Here is an 18828-nt window from a genome sequence, read left to right on the forward strand (position 1 = left end):
TGTGGGCCATGGGAAAACAGCTCTGAGGAACAGGTGAATGTGTCAGAGGCTTTTCTGAGTCCGTGTCGTTTGCTTTCTCTCCCACGTGTTCCATTTTCCCATCCAGTTCATGCCAAAATACTGTGGGGCAAGAACTCATTTTAAAATAATTAATGAACATTTTCTGAAAGAGAGATTAGCTTGAAATTTCTGTTCAGAGAACCAGCATACGAGTATGAAAGTTATTTTGTATATAAAAAGACACATTTTGAAAATATTATTTTGAAAATAACCTAAACATACAGAGTATCATAAAGTTTTTTCAGGGTTAAATATTCAGCAAAGTGGCAATAAGATATACTAACCTCTATTTCCACATTAGCTCAAACCTAACACATTTATATCGCTCAGCTAATGACCAAAGTATCAGTTTTGACTTTAATGATTGAGTTGAAGGACATGATGGCTCTTGAAATAAAGAAAGAATGGGGTGGCAGAGCTCAAAGATGGAGTGATGAGAACAAGAGCTGGTGTGTACAAGTGTGTTTATCCTCGTGGCCCTTTACCCAATTGTAAGAAGGGGAAGGTGCTTTGGAGGCTGTTGTCCAAGAGGACTTCCCCCCCTCTTCAGCTACCTCTCCAAAGGTTTGTCTTTTCCAGTCCTGGCAACAGTGGAGAAAGGCTGGAGGAGAAAAGGGAACGATTGTTTTAGTGGGCGCCACTGGTCTATTGTGAACGCAGCCTGTTCTTTCTCTTAACCTGTGACCTGTATTGTTGTTGGGCTTCTCGTTTGGGGAGGGCAGACAGCTGGGGGAACTGCAGGGGGCTGATGGACAGCTGGGCCAATTTGGGGGAGAAAGAGAGAGAGAAGAGAGTAAGAGCATGAGAGCGAGGGATGAAAGAGGGAAAGGGAGAGGGGAATTAGTGTGCTGTAGAGAAAAAGGAGAAGAGGAGAGAGAAGGAAAGGGCAGCAGAGGTGACCGAGGTCCTTGCCCCTCATTCACAAGTTTGTCCTCTTTGCTCTCGTGTCAGCCTTGGCACAGCAATGACACATAGCTTTACACACAGACCGACACTTGGCCTGTGAGAAAGTACTGGCAGAGTTAGCTAGCACACACCCTCTTTGTGTCTTTGCTGTTTTGTCACGGCAAAAAAAAAAAAAAAAAAAAAAAAAAAAAAAAAAAAACTGGGGGCGGGGGGAGGCAGGGAATGTGAATTATCCTCCAGAGTACAAATACATGAGTGGGTGGATATGGAAATAATCCCCACAAATTGACTTTGGACACAAGATTACAAAACACAGAGATGCAGGACAGTCTCAGAGATTGGGAGTGGTGGACAATTTGATAGTTACATGGAACAATTTCAGACAATCTACACATAGTATCCATGTTGAGTTTTTAAGGTTTAGTATTTTCTATTTATCTCGTAGTTCACTGGTGTAAAGAACATTAATCATTTTAAAATGATTAAAACAAATTCTACAAAATCTTAATTTTACAGCTATTTACTGTATAATCCAGGCTTCAAACATATCAAGTGTGTCTGATTTATGATAAGGGCATGAGGGTCTCTTATTGGGAAGGGGGCACATGCTCTGTAATGCCATCTTGGATGAGGTAACAGGCAGCAGAGCTCCACCTGTAGCTCAATCCCCTGGGTGAGCGAGGTCAGCGAGACTTGATCGTGCTCTACTCCAACTCTATTGTTGTTATTTATCTTTACAGACATTATACGATTGATGCTGACAACATAAGCCCTAGTAGCCCTAGCAACATTAAGTGATAACTTTGAAGTTCATTAATTTTGCCAGAGGAAGCCGACATCATAGACAAAAACAAAAATATACAAACCTGAGCAGACAAGAGTTTTTGAAGCGCAGTACGAAGCTTGTTCTCTCTTTTCCTCTCATTCGCTCGTGCTTATATTTTAGTTTCTGTGTACAGCACACTTAATCCACGAGCCAAACAAGAGTGCCTCACACTAAAATGAAAAGGTCCTGATCCATAGGAGCTAGATGGAGGGATAAAGCATTGTGATTAAGATTGTATTAATGGGGCCATAGGAGGCTGGAAAGCTTTAATCAGTGTCTGTGTGGCGATAATCCCTCTGCCTTTAAGCTGGGGCGAACACAGTGATCCCCCTCCTCTTGGGCCTCAGCACGCACATGCAGACACAGACGCGCACACACAGACATACACAGACACACACACACACACGCACACACACACACACCCACACGCACACGCACGCTGTGGGGTGCATAGGGATATGGGTGCCCAGGTTGAGAGGCGAAGCATCCTGAAATGGAGACGCCCTAGAGTTTGAAGAGCAGCTGGTAGAAGAAAGACCAAGGAGATGGATGGAGAAAGAAACATGGGCAAAGACGGAGGAGCACTATGAAAGATGGCAAGTCTGGAGTTGTGGCAGATTTGGAGGAGGGGTAATTTAAAATGATCAAAATTAGGGTTGGTCATGGACAGCATGGTGGAGGAAATGGAAAGTAAGTCAATAAAACTTTACTAACTGACCCTGGTTGGATTCATTATCACATAGAATAGAATATCATTTATTAACTGAACTTTTGTGTGACATGAAAAAAATGAATTTCAGGTTTAAATTATAAATATCCGAGGACGGTCCTCAACGTCAGCATCTTTTCTAAAGAAAAACAACATTAATTCTCCTGCAAAAAAAAAGGTTCAAATAATCATATTATTATGGTCAGAAAAGCAGTGCTAAAGAAAATGAAGTGATACAAAATAACAGATTGTTCTAACATGGCCAGAAAAATAAATAAATAAATATACATAATATATATAAGTAAAAGGGATGTACGGGGGAGGAAAAAGGGCAGCTTGCAGGTTCATTACCTATGGAAGTGGGTGTAAAAGGTGACATTGTGTGCATGAGGATGAGGGGTGGACCTTCCCCTCCCAGACTTCTCTCAGAGTATGAGGGTGTAGGAGTTAAAGAGCTTCTAATGGGATCTGGATGCTGTCGTGTTTACCCTGGCCCCCCTCTGCACGCCCACTGCATTGTGGAAGTTGCTGAGCTTAGGGACACCACAATGGGCCGAGGGTAGGGACAGATGGAGGTCCCTTTAGAAGAGGGCACACAAAACACAGCCAAGGTAGGAGGGCCATCATGTCTGGGAGCAAGCAGGCAGCATGCCCTGCTGCCATGGACATGGGAGAACTTTAGAGGTGGAGGAGGGAGAGGAAAAAACTGAAACAGGATTTGAGTTTTCTTCCTAATTATGATGCAAGGAGCAGTGTAACCCAGTGTCCTTTTTCTCTGGCAATAAATTCATCATGATCTAGACACACTGACAAGGCTTTAGTCCACAAGCATCAAGTCTGTGTCAGCTGCTCTCTACACATGCCAGACTACATAGCCATTTATCTTGCTTGGTATATTCTCATCAGTATTTTTCAGAGCAGAACAAGTCAGTGAAAATACGAGAACTAAAAAGATGTAAGGTGTTTACATCTTTAATGCTCAGATGTGATATGTTGTTTTATTTGACCTTTGTTTATGAAAGTTAAACCAGGTCATTCAAGGGGTTAAATGCTGATGACATTCATTTAGGGCAGTGCATACGAAGCATCAAGGGGAGAGGGTTCTGTGATAGATGCTGATGAGGAGCGAGGAGAAGCATTGGAGGAGGGAAGAGGGAGGTACCGGTTGCAGGAGCAACAGATGGGCCTGATGGAAAGCTCAGGTTGTAAAGTTTCTGTTAGTAACATCTGTCAGTTTGTCCATCTGCTACACTCGCTGTTTACAGTTTGTTTAGCAGAAACTAATTAATTAGGAAACTGCAGTCGAGGTCATTGGTGCAAACCCTTTCTCACAGTATATTAATTAGAGCCAAATCTATGTGCAATACAGACTCCTGCTATTTTAATGACTCATTTTATAATACAGTTTGATAGGTTTATACTGATTATTGCTTAAAAAAAAAAAAAAAAAATAAGCAGGATGGGGGAAAACATATTTCCACATATTCCCACAGATAAGCCCATCTATCACATCTGTTCGACTCAGGCACAGAAGTCACGCCATGCTATTCTGTTTGAGTATTTTCTGGAGCACACACAAATAAGTGGATTGACACGGGATGTGGGTATAAGCTCTGATTAGAGTTACATTAGCAATTACTGCAGACACACTCCTTGTGATATGTGTACTTATGCAAAACCACAGTACTTACTCAAATAAACCAACCATCTCATAAGTAAATGATTAGGACTTTTTTTTATCTGGTACATTTAGTAGATGTTCCTCTCCACACACACACAATAGCTTTTATCTGAAATTAATACTTTAGGCTTTGACAGAAAAATAGGAAAGAGAAAATATCTGACAACAGCAGTGTTAAAAAAAAAGAAAAAAAAAAAGCATGACCGTTTCATCAGAAATGTTACATCACCTTTAGGGTATTTTACTTTTTTTTCGTCTAAAAAATATTCTCTCTTCAATTTGTTCTGCAGTGAGCGGATAAAAGAGAATTAAGCAGCTGATCTGGGCTCAGTGGCCAGTGTGTTACATTAGACATTAATCCAGAACAGAGGAAGGTTGGAGAAGGGATAGCATCTCTTAATCCTGCACTCCATCCAGCGAACCCTCCCATCAGACACAGGGAAAGACAAACTGAGCCCAAAATCTTGTTTCTGCTACATAATAGTCATGGAAATCCCTACCAACTTTGGCAAAGAATTTTACAATTGAAGCTTACTTCATGAAAGGCTAAATAACCAGTGAGGCATTACAGTGTGACAAAGCTTCAGGAGTGTTTATTACATTTCCTACAATTCCCATTGTCAGTTGAAACATCCTGCAGCATTTCTTAAATCTCAGTCCTGCTCACAGGGTTAAGACAAGTGTCCTGGCGAGCCCTCTCAGTGCACTGTCTCCCCTATATGTAACAGATGTTACTGGAGCAACAGTTGGTATTGAAAAGGAGGGGCTTCAGGCCATCTGTCCAGGGTCAAGGTTTGAAAAGGGGTGGTAGAGATGGTGGCACGTTGAGGAAAATGGTAAGTATTTGGTTGAAAAGAGGGGAATATAGCCCACATTGTAAACCAGCTCAATGTGCTCTTTCATTTCTTTTGGCATTTGTGAAGGTTTTGAGTGAGAGATTGGGAATTCCACAAAGTGTCTGTGACTTGGGAAAACTACAACTTCAGTGCAAAAGCACCATCTTGTGGTTAAAGACAGTACTGCAAACAAAGTGTCATAAGACTCAAAACTTTATTGATGTTTTAAAATGCCATTCCAGCAAACTACGGAGTCAAGATTAATGGCTCTTGCTGCACTCTTAAAATTAAGTATAGAAATAAAATCACAATATATAGCTATATAGAATCATATGGAGTCCAACTGAGATTTAAGGCTCTTAAACATATGGTCTATGTCATCCCGAAAATATGCCATCTTCTTATGACAAATCTTTTTCTAAAGAAAAAGACAAAAAAAAGAAGAATGTTGAACAACCACCGCACAAGCACTTTAGCAAAGGCTTACCTCACTGCACACAGTCTAAGGCCACTTACAAGGTAGACCTTCAGCCTCTCCTTCTCCATGTGATAGAATCCAGCCACAGTGAACTCGTTTAAGTCTTTCTTCAGGTTTAAGAATCCACAGTTGGGGGAGCGTTTTACATGTTCCAACCTGGTCAGATAATATTTTATGGAATAAATTAGTCTTAGACAAAACAGCTGAGCGTGGCACACAAGGGACTGCAATGCTACCGTTAAATAATTCATGATTTACTGTGCATAAGAATTTGTCCCTTAATGGCTACAGATCACACTTCCTTCTGAGAAATATAGATACTGCGCACCCTTACACTCCTGGCATTGTATACTTCACTGATTCAAAGCTTATATCAAGGTAGCTGACTTAAAAATAAAGAAATAAAGAAATTAAAAAAAGTAAGGGCCTGTGTTGCTTTACTTACCAGGGCTCGTCGTCTGGCTCCCAGCCCTCGAGCTCAATCAGACAGAAGAAACAGCAGGCAACGTCAGGCTCATTCTCACTGGGACAGTGGACAAAACCAGCCTCAGCCATCTGCAAAGCCAAACAACAACAAACTGCATTTTAACAAAAATCCAAGCACAAAATTAAGGAATTTGTGTGGAACAAGATCAGTTTCAGTGAGAATGAAACCAGATGAAGGTCTCCTTTTGGCTCTTGGGGGGCAGTGTTATGAGCTGGTAACTTGGCACATAGTGTAGCTCACCAAGTGAGGTGTCAGCAGCCCATCCATCATGACAAGACTAGGGTGGGGAAGAGACTCTGCACTGGACACCTAATGAAACTGAATCTGGCACCTGCTTAACTGTAAATCACAAGGTGTCACACTATTGGATAAAAGGCGGTGGTATAATTGCCGTGTAAACAAAGTTAGGGTATTTTTTATAAGCCTATACAATGAAGTTTAATCTAAATAACGCTGTTGTCCTGCGAGTGAGCTGTCTACCACGTAGCATAGTTATTGCATTTCTTTTCTTCTTGATCAAGTATGGCAACAACATTGTCAAAATGAGCTATCGTAAATATTTCTGAAAACATTTGCCAAGTTCAACATTGCTCCGAAGCATCAGGTCTTCCCAACAAAAGATCCTCACTGCAGCACAGTGGCCTTCTTACCTTTTCAGGTGTGCACTTACAGTCCTCTCTAAATGGCCAGTCTGCAAAGGTTTGTTCGCGCAAGTCGTGACTGTACATTTTGCCATATGAGTAAAACCTGGTCGTCAGTACATCTATGCTTGCCATATTACACTCATTTCACAGTGTTAGTGTCTCTGTGGACATGTACTGAAGCCCAGACTGCCCCACACACTTTCACAGGTGTTTTCAGTTTTGGCTGATTAAACTCTGCTCAGGTTCAAGGTGGGCATGGCTATGATGGGAACCTGAGGTCACCTGACTCCATCCACCTATAGGCTAAGTTGTAGCTGTATTCTTAATATTTAGCTGTTTTAAATAAATACATAAACTGTTTGCACATGTTATCTTGATCTTTCCTAAGTTATTTTACACTTTAAATGTGTTTTTTTTTGTATATTTGCACCTGTATGTTTTTTCATGTAGGAAGTAATTTTGTGTTTGTATGCTAATCCGACCAGAATATATGTATGACATCCGATTTGGTGAGAATTGGGATTTTATCTGAAACAACAAAGTGCTTTTGGCTGTTAATTCAGACTTTACTTTTATGAATTACATCAGCAGATGGAGAGAATTATGTTTGCTAGTATTAGTAACTTCAAAACCTGCATTAGTACATTTAGTACAGGTTTGATGTGACCTCCCTTGCGTGTGTGTGTTACAACATTCTTGTATAATGCAGAATTTGAAGAAATGAGAAAAATACATAAATTCATGTTCTCCACATGGGACATTTCAGAAACTTGAATTACTGCCCTGTGGTTGTATGCCTCTGCGGAACAGTCGAGTTCCAGTCTACATCCATGTCTTTTGCAGACTCATATAATATATGTAATTAATTGTAATTATTAATTGTTGGTGCAGAGAAGATATAAATTCGGACACGTGGATGACTCACATACATCTTCAACCCGACAGCTCACAAGATCTATAACTGATCAGATATATATATATGCCTCCAGCCAGGGCTGTCGCCAGCAGAGGCATAAAAATAATTACTTTACAAATATGGTCATTTACTAAATGAGCATTTTTATTTAAAATTAATTCATATTTAAAACTTAATCTGAATAATCAAATTACTGATTAAACCTACTGGAGAACACTTTCTATTGTGCACTCTTTTATCTCTGCAGAACTCTTATGCAACTCCTTTAAACTTACATTTTCATGTATTGAAAAAAATTGCAGAGCACTTACACACAAATATACATTTGCTTTGAATTTTATGACTATATCTGACTTTCTATCCTATGTTCTTTCTAAGTTAAAGTTGTATTCTTATAATGATCATTATTTCTTATTGCACAGTAGCTTCTTTTAATGTCAAGGATCATCCTGCATTTCGTGGTACATACGATGAGCATGTGATAAATAAAACTTACTTCTTTTAGTCGAATACAAGACATTAAAAAAAATCAGCTGGAGATAATATGAGGCTTCAGCAGGTTGACATAAACAAATCAAGGATTATTACCACTCTTTTAGTGGGGTGCAAATTCTTTCTTTAAATTTCCTCTGCACTGACTGAGCGGCAGTGGAATGAAAGTCACACAGAGGACATTTTGTACTAATTGCAAAAATAACTAATTGACATGTCTGAGTCAGTCTGCTGAAATCTCCTATCTTCTGGGATTTTTGTGAGCATCAGCGAAATTTGTGAAGCAACTTTCTCTGACCACAAGCCTGTTATCTTTGAAGCTGTTACCGCTGGCTCAGACACCCCCTGCTCGTTTCCCTTGTCTTGTCACCTCCAACACTGCAGAAGAGTTTTTAAATGCTTTTAGAGACACTCCACTGCTTTGTTTTAATCAGACTCCCCAATCTCACCTTTTCTCCAGAGGATATTTTAACAACTTTTAACGACATCTGCTCTGTAATTCCGGATAGTGTCGCCCCCACGAGGTCATGCTGCCCCAAGCTAAGCTGCTCTTCTCAACAGGCCCCCTTGTCCTGTAGGGTACCGCAGTGGTCCATTTTGGGTCCAATTCTGTTCTCATTACACATGCTTCCTCTTGGATCCATTTTCAAAAAACATAACATTTCTTATCACCTATATGCCCACGATATTCAAATATACCTTCCCCTGAAATCTGGCACCGCTTCTGTAAATGTCTCAACGAAGGTAAAACTTTCTGGTCAACCCCTCTCGCCTTTCAGCTGTGACACCTGACAGTCCTTCATTTTGTCCTAGCCCTATGGCAACCCACTGTAAATTTCATGTAAAGAATCTGGGTGTGATTTTTGACTCCTCTTTTAAATTAGATCTCCAGATTAAATCTGTTGTCAAAACAGGTTTCTTTCAGCGAAGAGCTTTCGCTAAGGTCAAGCCCTTTCTCTCCTAAAAAGACCTGAAGAAAGTCACTCATGCATTTATCTCCTCCAGGTTGGACTATTGCAATTCTCTGTATGCTGGAATTGGCCAGAATCTTTTATCTCGACTTCAGCTGGTGCAGAACGCTGCAGCGAGGCTTCTCACTGGTACACGCAAGCGTGAGCACATTTCCCCACTCCTGAAATCTCTTCATTGGCTACCTGTCCAGTATAGAATTTATTTTAAAATCTGAATGTTTGTTTACAAGCGTTTAAATGGAGCTGCCCCTGCCTATCATATATTATACAATATATCATATTTTTTTGTAGAACTAGGACTGATTTGGTTCTAAAAAAAACACTTGCAATTGAATATGATCCTAAATAATATCTACTTTAAAATATTACATTCACATCAACAAATATGTATCATTGGGGAATTCATGAATACTTTGCTCATTTCTCCAGCCCTGTCTGGTTAAGCAATGAATTACACAAAAAACTGAGTTCAAATATGTGATGACTTCTTGTTTCTCACTCGTCTATTAAGGGGCTGAAAAAAACAACTAATATCAAAAGCCTGTGCCACATCATGTTTTCCACTCCGTCACAGATGTGTATATGATAGATGACTATAGCCACAACAATGAACAAGCATTCTTATTTTTTCCAGAGCGTAGTTACAGTTTCCAGATGACAATGTTTGAGAAATTAAATAGAGACATAATAGCCAGAAAGCCGATTGTCAGATTAAATGTTTTATGGTGTAACCTTTACAAGTATGTTTATGACTGAGAGACAGGGACAGTTCTGGTCTGCAGTGTCTCTGTAACACTACTCCTACGGGCCCATGGGTGCTGAAATGTGCTTACAGCTGTAAACTGCTGTCCTTTTCCCCTTCTAACCTTATCTTTCTGCAGAGTGCAGTGAGTGAGATGCAGCGTGCCTGCTTATAAGGCTGAGAGTGTGCCGTTTTTATACTGCAAGTGTATTACTCTAATAGTTAGCACAACTCTGAGAGGTGATGTTATCAAACAGCAGGCCTGGAGCGAGTTGGACATTTACTGTGCATGTGATGTCATATTATAGTCGCTCTGAATGGTCTGTGTGGTGGGAGGCAGCTCACTGCAGATGCTGCAGAATAGCATTTACCTCTGAATTTCTGCATGTGTGTGTTACTGTTGTCACTCAGCATTTTTCTGTACATTCAAAATGTTCACTGTTTCGCTCAACTTTGTCTCGACATGGTTGAAGGTGTGAGAGTGAGTCAGTCATAAAACCCAGCAGTTATTTACAGAGGTTTTGCTTTGAATTGTCTTTGTTACTTTCTATCTCCATTTTGGTTGTTTTCAATGAATTGCAAGGCTTTTGACAGTTAGACAATTCAGTCCATGTGCTGTACCACAAATCGCCTTTTCGTAGATTGATATTTCTCTTCCCTCTGTGTACAAGACCTTATTTTTTACTCCTCATGCCTTCATTGACACTTGACTCCAACTCTTGCCTTCTTAGCCTCCTCACTACAGCATTCAACAGTCTTCCCTCTCCCTCCTCTGATATAAATTATTAAGGTCTGCCAAGATTAGCCGCTAGAATCTCCTGCTTTAGCTTTGTTTTCACACAGGCGTGAGAGGGAGGGGAGGAAGGAGGGAAGGAGGGAGGAGATATGATGTAGAGAGGTGGACGGGAGGTGACAGGGGCAATGTGTTTTCAGTCTCTGTGTCCACCTGTCCTTTACATTGTCAGCATATATGCTGTTTGTAAATGCTGCTCTTGGAATCTTTTTTGAATTAAGGAGAATTTAATCAATTTTATTTCACCTGAAGAGCTCTGACTGGTTTCATTGTGGGAAGGATTTAACACAGGAAAAAGCTCGTTCCTATTATACCCAGCCAAGGTTGGAGATTGGACTCATTTAGTGAGAAGAGCAGGAGTAGAGGTGTAGTCAATGTGGAGCACAGGTAAGACATCAGTACCATCGACTGCTGTTGTGTGTGTCTGCTTCCATTGAAATTGATGCAGTACTGTCCCTGTAAGTAGCAAAATACCATCTAACATGCTGGATATCTTTTGTTTTGCTCCCTTGCAGCAAATGTTAAGTGATTATTGCGTGACTGTCCGATGCCATAAATATTTTCTGGTGCTGCCTAAATTAGATTAGATTTGACAAACATGTACGACGTGGTGCATTTGCATGGAAGTCTCGGATCCTCATTCTTGGCTCAAATATAATCGTATTTGTGGAGCTGACAACTGTCCTGACAGCTCCACCTGTCTTCTGCTGCTCTCACGTTCAGACTGTACACTGCACATTTGAGCAAAACTGATCTTATCTACTGTGTGTGTGCCTGCATTTGTGTGTTTGTATAAACAGGGAAAAGGATTAAATGTTTGTGTGAAACTTGTTCATGCTAATATGTGCAACGCTTGTAGCTGTTTGTTGGAACAAAACCAGATAAAATCGACATGCTGTTTGATGAGTGCATGAAGGAGAGTACGTTTTGGAGCAGGGTTGTGGTTGACCCTTCTTTCACTGTCAGCTGAGGAATGTCTGAGCTTTAGAAATAGACCATGATCCGTGGCGAAGATGATTACTTCAAATTGCTGTGTCCTAAGATACTCTGTGTAATAGCAAAGTACGAATGTGTCAGTTTGAAGCACAATAATAGAAATGATCAAAGCAAAGTTTCCAGAAGCATGAACTACAAGCAGTTATGATTGCAAATGTGTGATGTGGATGTGGCTGGAAAGAAAGACAACTTGTCCTCTGGTGCTGGTGGAAAAATGTCAGGGACGTGTGAGAGTGTGACAGTCAACATCAACATTCTCCATCTCCGTAGGCAAGTGTTGTCTCACAGGATGGGCACACCCACCCGTGTACACACATGCACATAAAGTATCCCCACAAAACCCCAAGTCTCCCTTTGTCTTTCTGTGAATTCAATTAAAGTCTGTGAAGCTTCACTGGCAGGAATGTTCGATCAAAATCGTGTTATCAAAATATGAACATAGCAAAACAAATCACACATGCAGTGAATTAACAAAAGAAAACTTAAATAAGAAATTCTCTGAATCAAAATACAAGTAATACAATTCTTTAACAGTTGATTACATTTAAGAACAGAGAAAAAAACTGTCCCACTGTAAATTAAAGCAGGTCTTTATCTATGGCAAGCATTTATATTCTGTTGTTAGAGCTCCTCTTCTGTGAAATGGAAGGAAGATGATGGATTTTAGTGCAGTAAATTAGATTATTTTATTTATTTTAATATATATACTGTATCTTAGGCAGTTGACCATGTAACCTTTTTTCTGTTCTCCACTGTCTGTTTCACACTGCTCACAGTGTTGTTTCTAACCTACTTTTTTTGTGACAATTGAAACAAAGTGTCCTGAATGATAAAAGTGTTTCCTGAATGCAAGAACCATACTGTCCTGCGTGCCACATTTCCTGCACATATTCACACCTGATCAATAGTCTAAATTTAGTGAGATGATTATACCTCACAGTTGCAAAGTGATATGACTGTCAGACTTGCAGGCTCAGGACAGTTCAAGGGGAATGCAGAGGTCGTTGTGTTCACACTGAACTGACTTACTTTTTATGTGTTATGCATTCAACAAGACTGTGCTCACTGTTACCCAACATTTCCTAGACTAATAAGTTGTGATTTATTGTCTGGTAGCTTTAGTAACTGCTTTGCCACATTCCGAGGCAAAGCTCAAGTATGCCGACGCCTGGTGAATGCCTGGCCAGCTCACCTTTGACCTTCATAGGCAGCCTCTAAATTCACCACCAAAGTGTCAGGAAACATAATATATGACGCAGTTGCGGACCGTGTATCAACAGAAATATTTTTTCATTTCACCATGCGAGCAAACTCTAGAAGAAAAAGGGCAAACCCACATTTCTGGAATGTCACGTACTGCCTGCAGGCCGCACCTCCTGAAATATGACGAGAATTTATGATCAACTGAAGCTGCATTTTGACACTGTGCTTGAGCTGTGGTAGAGAGGTGAGTTACAGTCTGTCAAGCAGAATTTCAGTGAGTGCAGATTTACTGTGTGTTTCCCCTGCAGGAAAGAATGAGGAGGACGGATCTTAGCATTATTTGAGTGGCCGAGTTTGATGTGCTCACTCCCTCAGGTTTGATGACTGCTGAGTATGAAAAACATGTAAGCATTTATCCAGCTAATGTGCAGCTACAGCCTGTGAGAGATACAGTGCATCCAGAAAGTATTCACAGCGCTTCACTTTTTCCACATTTTGTTATGTTACAGCCTTATTCCAAAATGGATTAAATTCATTTTTTTCTTCAAAATTCTACACACTATACCCCATTATGATAACGTGAAAAAGTTTTTTTTTTTTTAATTTTTGCAAATCTATAAAAAAAAAAAGAAAGAAAAGAAAAGAAAAAAGAAAATCACATGTACATAAGTATTTATAGGATTTGCCGTGACACTCAAAATTGAGCTCAGGTGCATCCTGTTTCCACTGATCATCCTTGAGATGGTTCTACAACTTGATTGGAGTCCACCTGTGGTAAATTCAGTTGATTGGACATGATTTGGAAAGGCACACACCATCTATATAAGGTCCCACAGTTGACATGTCAGAGCACAAACCAAGCCAAGAAGTCCAAGGAATTGTCTGTAGACCTCCGAGACAGGATTGTATCGAGGCACAGATCTGGAGAAGAGTACAGAAAAAGTTCTGCAGCATTTGAAGGTCCCAATGAGCACAGTGGCCTCCATCATCCGTAAATGGAAGAAATTTGGAACCACCAGGACTCTTCCTAGAGTCGGCCGTCCGGCCAAACTGAGCGGTCGGGGGAGAAGGGCCTTAGTCAGGGAGGTGACCAAGAACCCGATGGTCACTCTGACAGAGCTCCAACGTTGCTCTGTGAAGAGAGGAGAACCTTCCAGAAGGACAACCATCTATGCAACACTCCACCAAGCAGGCCTGTATGGTAGAGTGACCAGACGGAAGACACTCCTCAGTAAAAGGAACATGACAGGCCGCCTGGAGTTTGCCAAAAGGCACCTGAAGGACTGTCAGACCATGAGAAACTAAATTCTCTGGTCTAATGAAACAAAGATTGAACTCTTTGGCCTGAATGCCAAGAGTCATGTCTGGAGGAAACCAGGCACCGCTCATCACCTGGCCAACACCATCCCTGCAGTGAAGCATGGTGGTGGCAGCATCATGCTGTGGGGATGTTTTTCAGGGGCAGGAACTGGGAGACTAGTCAGGATCGAGGGAAAGATGAATGCAGCAATGTACAGAGACATCCTTGATGAAAACCTTCTCCAGAGCGCTCTGGACCTCAGACTGGGGCGAAGGTTCATCTTCCAACAGGACAACAACCCGAAGCACACAGCCAAGATAACAAAGGAGTGGCTTTGGGACAACTCTGTGAATGTCCTTGAGTGGCCCAGCCGGAGTGATGGAAAAATAATTAACTAATCAGGCTTGTCAAATATTTGTCTACCTGTTACACAACAAGTTCCTATTGTCTCTGTACCTTTATCTTGTGACCTACGACCTCACTCAGTATTACCTACAAAACCGGACATACAAGAGGAAGTGGGGGTAACTGTCAACTGTTTGTCACACTGTATAAAAGCTGAACTACGGAGGAAGGACTTTGAGCAATGCTGGACATCTTTCTTTGAATAAATGTCCGATATGTTTGATTTTGAAAACAGCCACTGAGTAATTTTTCTAACACAGAGCCCGAACTTGAACCCGATTGAACATCTCTGGAGGGATCTGAAAATGGCTGTGCACCAACACTCCCCATCCAACCTGATGGAGCTTGTGAGGTCCTGCAAAGAAGAATGGGAGAAACTGCCCGAAAATAGGTGTGCCAAGCTTGAGGCATCATACTCAAAAAGACTTGAGGCTGTAATTGCTGCCAAAGGTGCTTCAACAAAGCATTGATCAAAGGCTGTGAATACTTATGTACATGTTATATTTTTGTTCTTTATTTTTAATAGATTTGCAAAAATTTGAAACAAACTTTTTTCACGTTATCATAATGGGGTATTGTGTGTAGAATTTTGAGGAAAAAAAATGAATTTAATCCATTTTGGAATAAGGCTGTAACATAACAAAATGTGGAAAAAGTGAAGCGCTGTAAATACTTTCCGGATGCACTGTATCTCTCACAGGCTGTAGCTGCACATTAGCTGGATAAATGCTTACATGTTTTTCATACTCGGCAGTCATTCCTTTTGCATTTGACCTGCTGCACCGAGGCTCTGTGCACTTTGCCTAACTCTCCATTTATGACCGTAAAAACAGTTTCAGTAAAGGAGTCTGGCCTCGGCAGCTTTATCTATAAAAGTCTGTTGTATAGATAGTTTTCAACTAGTTGGTGTCCTTGTTCACCCGGTGTGTGTTGACATGGTTCTGGGAACAAATTTTCCTCTCAGTTTGCATGGGATAATTTTACATTATGGAACTTTTCCAGACTGCTGTCTAGTTGCAGTTGGGAATCTTTCTGACAGAGGGAATGAATTGTGTGTTGACAGGCTCACACCAACAGAGGGCAGCATAGGTTAACCACCAATCACTATCCAGGCTCTCCTGAACATTGAGGGACATCACTTCTAATATCCATATGAAAGCTCACGTTAACCATTTATTTTAGGGTTACGACTTGGCTTTAGAATCAGGGTCACTTGAAGTTAAACTTAGGGTTAGGCACATGACACTTAAGGCCGAGATTGGGATAAGTATTCATGGGATGAGCTCGAGTCAGTACAATGTCCTCACAAGCAACAAAAACAAATCTATGTATGTAGGTAAATTGAGAAGTGTCTGACAGGTAATACAATATTCAAGCAGCACAGTAAAAAAGTAATGTATGTTGATCCAACCCGCTGATCTTCCACAACCTTGCCATCATCTTACATACCCCCGAGTCCACAACAACACATCAAAGGCAGAACACAATGACAAAACAGAGTATGCAACACTAGAAAACTCATCTCAGAAAACAAAACTATCCATCTGTCCATCTATATAATAGATAGATAGATAGATAGATAGATAGATAGATAGATAGATAGATGTCTGCTAAAGTTATTATTCCTCTTTGTTTATTACATTATTAATTTTGCATGAAGTGCCTGTTATTCTACACGTAAAAGTTATATATGAGCTCAAATTAGCTTAGAAAGCTAAGTTTAATTACTTGATCAAAAAAGCCTGTCCAAAAACATACAAAACAATTAATAAACTACAAAATTGTCTTACAACAATATAGGCTGCTACGTAATTGGTCAAAATTTTGAACAATATCCCAATCATTTCCTGAAATATTTTCTAAAACTAACCATGTAAGATAATTTTATTAGAAAAATAGAGAAAGTGTTCAGTTACTACACTTCCACTTAAATTATTACAATTAATTGCTGGTGCAACTAACAGTCAGAGCAAAGCAGATCAGCTAACAATGCAAACATGTGTCCCCATCAACACATACATACTTAAATAAATAATAATATATGAAGGATTTTAATGAAGCACCTCTTTTAAGGAAAATCTTTTTCCTGTAATTACCAAATTACCAAATATTCTTAGACATGTCCTGAGGGAAAGGTTTTCAATAAAATATCACCACATACTCTTTTTCTCTAATCACTTTTGAAGTGACATTGGCGAGTAAAGTACCGCTAGCAAATCAAGTGAATGACAAATTAAATAATGTAATTTCATTATTCATTTGTAACAGTCCCGTAGTGGCCACTTGACGCGTGTCTCATGATGCCCTCTCATCCAGAGGTGAGCGAGATCAGCACAGCATCTCCAGACTGATGATGTGTAGCCTTTGGCAAACAGAAGAACCTAATAGCCCAATTTCCTCCCCTCTTCCTCTCTCCTCCTGTCATTTCTCTCCATCACCCCTGTGCTCACATACCTGTCCAATAATGCCATCTGTCCTCTCCCCAGTGTCTTTCACCCCACCCCTGTCCCCTCACTCCTCTGCCTTATCTTCCCTCCTTCTTGCCTATGGATGATACCGGATCTCCATGCTCCAATTTCACCCTCTCATCATGACATCCATTAAAGTGGCGCTGGGCCCTGGGCCCCCGTTGGCCCGACAGCACATTAGCACTCGGCCCATTGAACGCCAACAAGGACCGACTGAATTATTGATACCAACACAACTAATGAGGAAACCCTATCTCAGCTCTTTTGCTGACACACGAACACACACAAACGCTCCTGCAACGCTTTACACGCACAGCTATTTGATAATAACTTTTGTTCCAGCTGCAAGTGTCCCATTTTCAAAAACTAATATTCTCAGTGCTCGGTCCATTTCCTGCAGACACACTGTGTTTGTGAGGTTGATCCGAGGACCCACAGGCTCAAATACCTTTTCTAATCTTTTTGTTCTTTTGCACTACAAAATGTTTCTCTGAATTCATTATTCTGAGTGAACAACTGTTTAAATGTATTGTTGTTTCATGGATCTTGGCAGCAGTCAGGACAGAGGGAGGATTTTGTGCTGCCATATGTTCCATAAAACCAGAAGCTTTTCATCAAACTTGCAATCTGTAAGATATGGAGTGGGTGTGTGTGACATCTCAGTCTGCCAATGTTTACATACAGTGGCTTAAACGTGTGCAGTGGAGCTGCTGTGCAGGGAGGTATTGGGGGTGTCAGCCAGCCTCCTTAGTATTCACTCCAACACCCAGTGACTCACAGCCTCAGCCAGCCTGAGAGCGTGAGAAGGGTGGTGGTGGTGGTGGTGAGGGTGGTGGTGTGGGGTGGGGTGGGGGAGAGATAGAAAAGAAAAAGGGAAAGAGAGAGCAGGACGACAGGAGGCACTATGAACATCAGGCAGTGTTTTCTGTAGCCCCAGGCTCACGTGTTTGTATCTGTGTTTGCAAGCATGACCACCCAAGGGGATTAATTTTTTGACAGCTTTGTTAAGCCTTCTCCGAAGCTCTGAGCTTCTCAATAACATCGTGGCTGTGTGATTTTCAAAACGTTTCTCTTTAGCCATCCTGTGATTCCTCTTCACAAGGGGAACTGGAGAGGGAGACTAGTGCTTGAACATGATAGCAAACATTGTTTGAGTGGCTTCTTGGTGTGGAGGAAGTGGACCATAAGAAGCTGGCTGTGAAGCTCCTCTTCAATTAGCTACCGCATTGCTTTGGTCCACAGTTTAATTCTCTGCAGCCCATCTCCTGTTTCCGACTGTCTTTGCTTCTGTATTCCTTCTTTCTGGTCGTCTCTTCTTGTCACTCTACGTCGCTTCATCCCTCTGTCAGTTTGTATTTAGTTTAATCTCTGCCCCTCCTTCTGCTTCCTCCGCTCTGTCGCTTTCCATTCCATCTCTCCTTTTTGCCCTCCCTCCTATTCCCAGTCTAAATTCCATCCCTTTGACGAAAACACAGAGGCTGATCAAATGTGTAACCTTGCTTTGGGCAGGTTAAGAGATGGAGGGAGAAAAGGAGAGAGGGACAAAGCCACACAGATAAAAGGTTAATCCACTAACAAGTCCTCGTACACATGGAGTCAAAGGACAGAGAGGGGGAGGGGTAATAAACAACAAATGCAATAAAGAAGATGTGACAATCAGGCTGTTCGTAAAGGGGCAGATGGGTGAGGAAAATGTGGCAAATGAAGGGGAGAAACAGCGGTTGGGAGGACGGCATTTTCAGTCAAGCTGTCTCTCCTCCATGACTTCCACTCTGCATGATGACAAGTGTCTACCGTCGTTCCCATTGGTCGAGCCTGGCACCAATCAGAGCAGAGGCATGTAAGGTGCCTTTAGGTTATACCCAACCCCAAAAACAAGAAGCAGAGAGAGGGAGAGACAGCCAGAGAGGGGAAA

General features: G+C 41.2%; 1 protein-coding gene across 1 annotated transcript; it reads right to left on the minus strand.

Annotated features, from left to right (window-relative positions):
• Positions 1–5346: 5346 nt before the first annotated feature.
• On the minus strand, positions 5347–6759 carry birc5b (baculoviral IAP repeat containing 5b). The gene is made up of 4 exons (XM_069141433.1): positions 6634–6759; positions 5942–6051; positions 5535–5652; positions 5347–5436 (listed from the first exon to the last, which is right to left on the minus strand). The coding sequence occupies exons 1-4, from the start codon at positions 6757–6759 to the stop codon at positions 5347–5349; spliced, it is 444 nt and encodes a 147-aa protein (XP_068997534.1).
• Between the last annotated feature and the right edge of the window lie 12069 nt (positions 6760–18828).

The sequence above is a fragment of the Embiotoca jacksoni genome, unplaced genomic scaffold (assembly GCF_022577435.1).
Source record: "Embiotoca jacksoni isolate LCO1_2020_lvr unplaced genomic scaffold, fEmbJac1.0.p SCAF_9, whole genome shotgun sequence".
Lineage (NCBI taxonomy): Eukaryota > Metazoa > Chordata > Actinopteri > Embiotocidae > Embiotoca > Embiotoca jacksoni.

Coding starts and splice junctions, on each gene's coding strand:
- birc5b (XM_069141433.1), bottom strand. CDS start 6,759: ATGGCAAGCATAGATGTACTGACGACCAGGTTTTACTCATATGGCAAA. Junction 6,052..6,633: donor GTAAGTGCACACCTGAAAAG/GTAAGAAGGCCA, acceptor TTGGCTTTGCAG/ATGGCTGAGGCTGGTTTTGT. Junction 5,437..5,534: donor AGAGGCTGAAGGTCTACCTT/GTAAGTGGCCTT, acceptor CTTTTTCTTTAG/AAAAAGATTTGTCATAAGAA.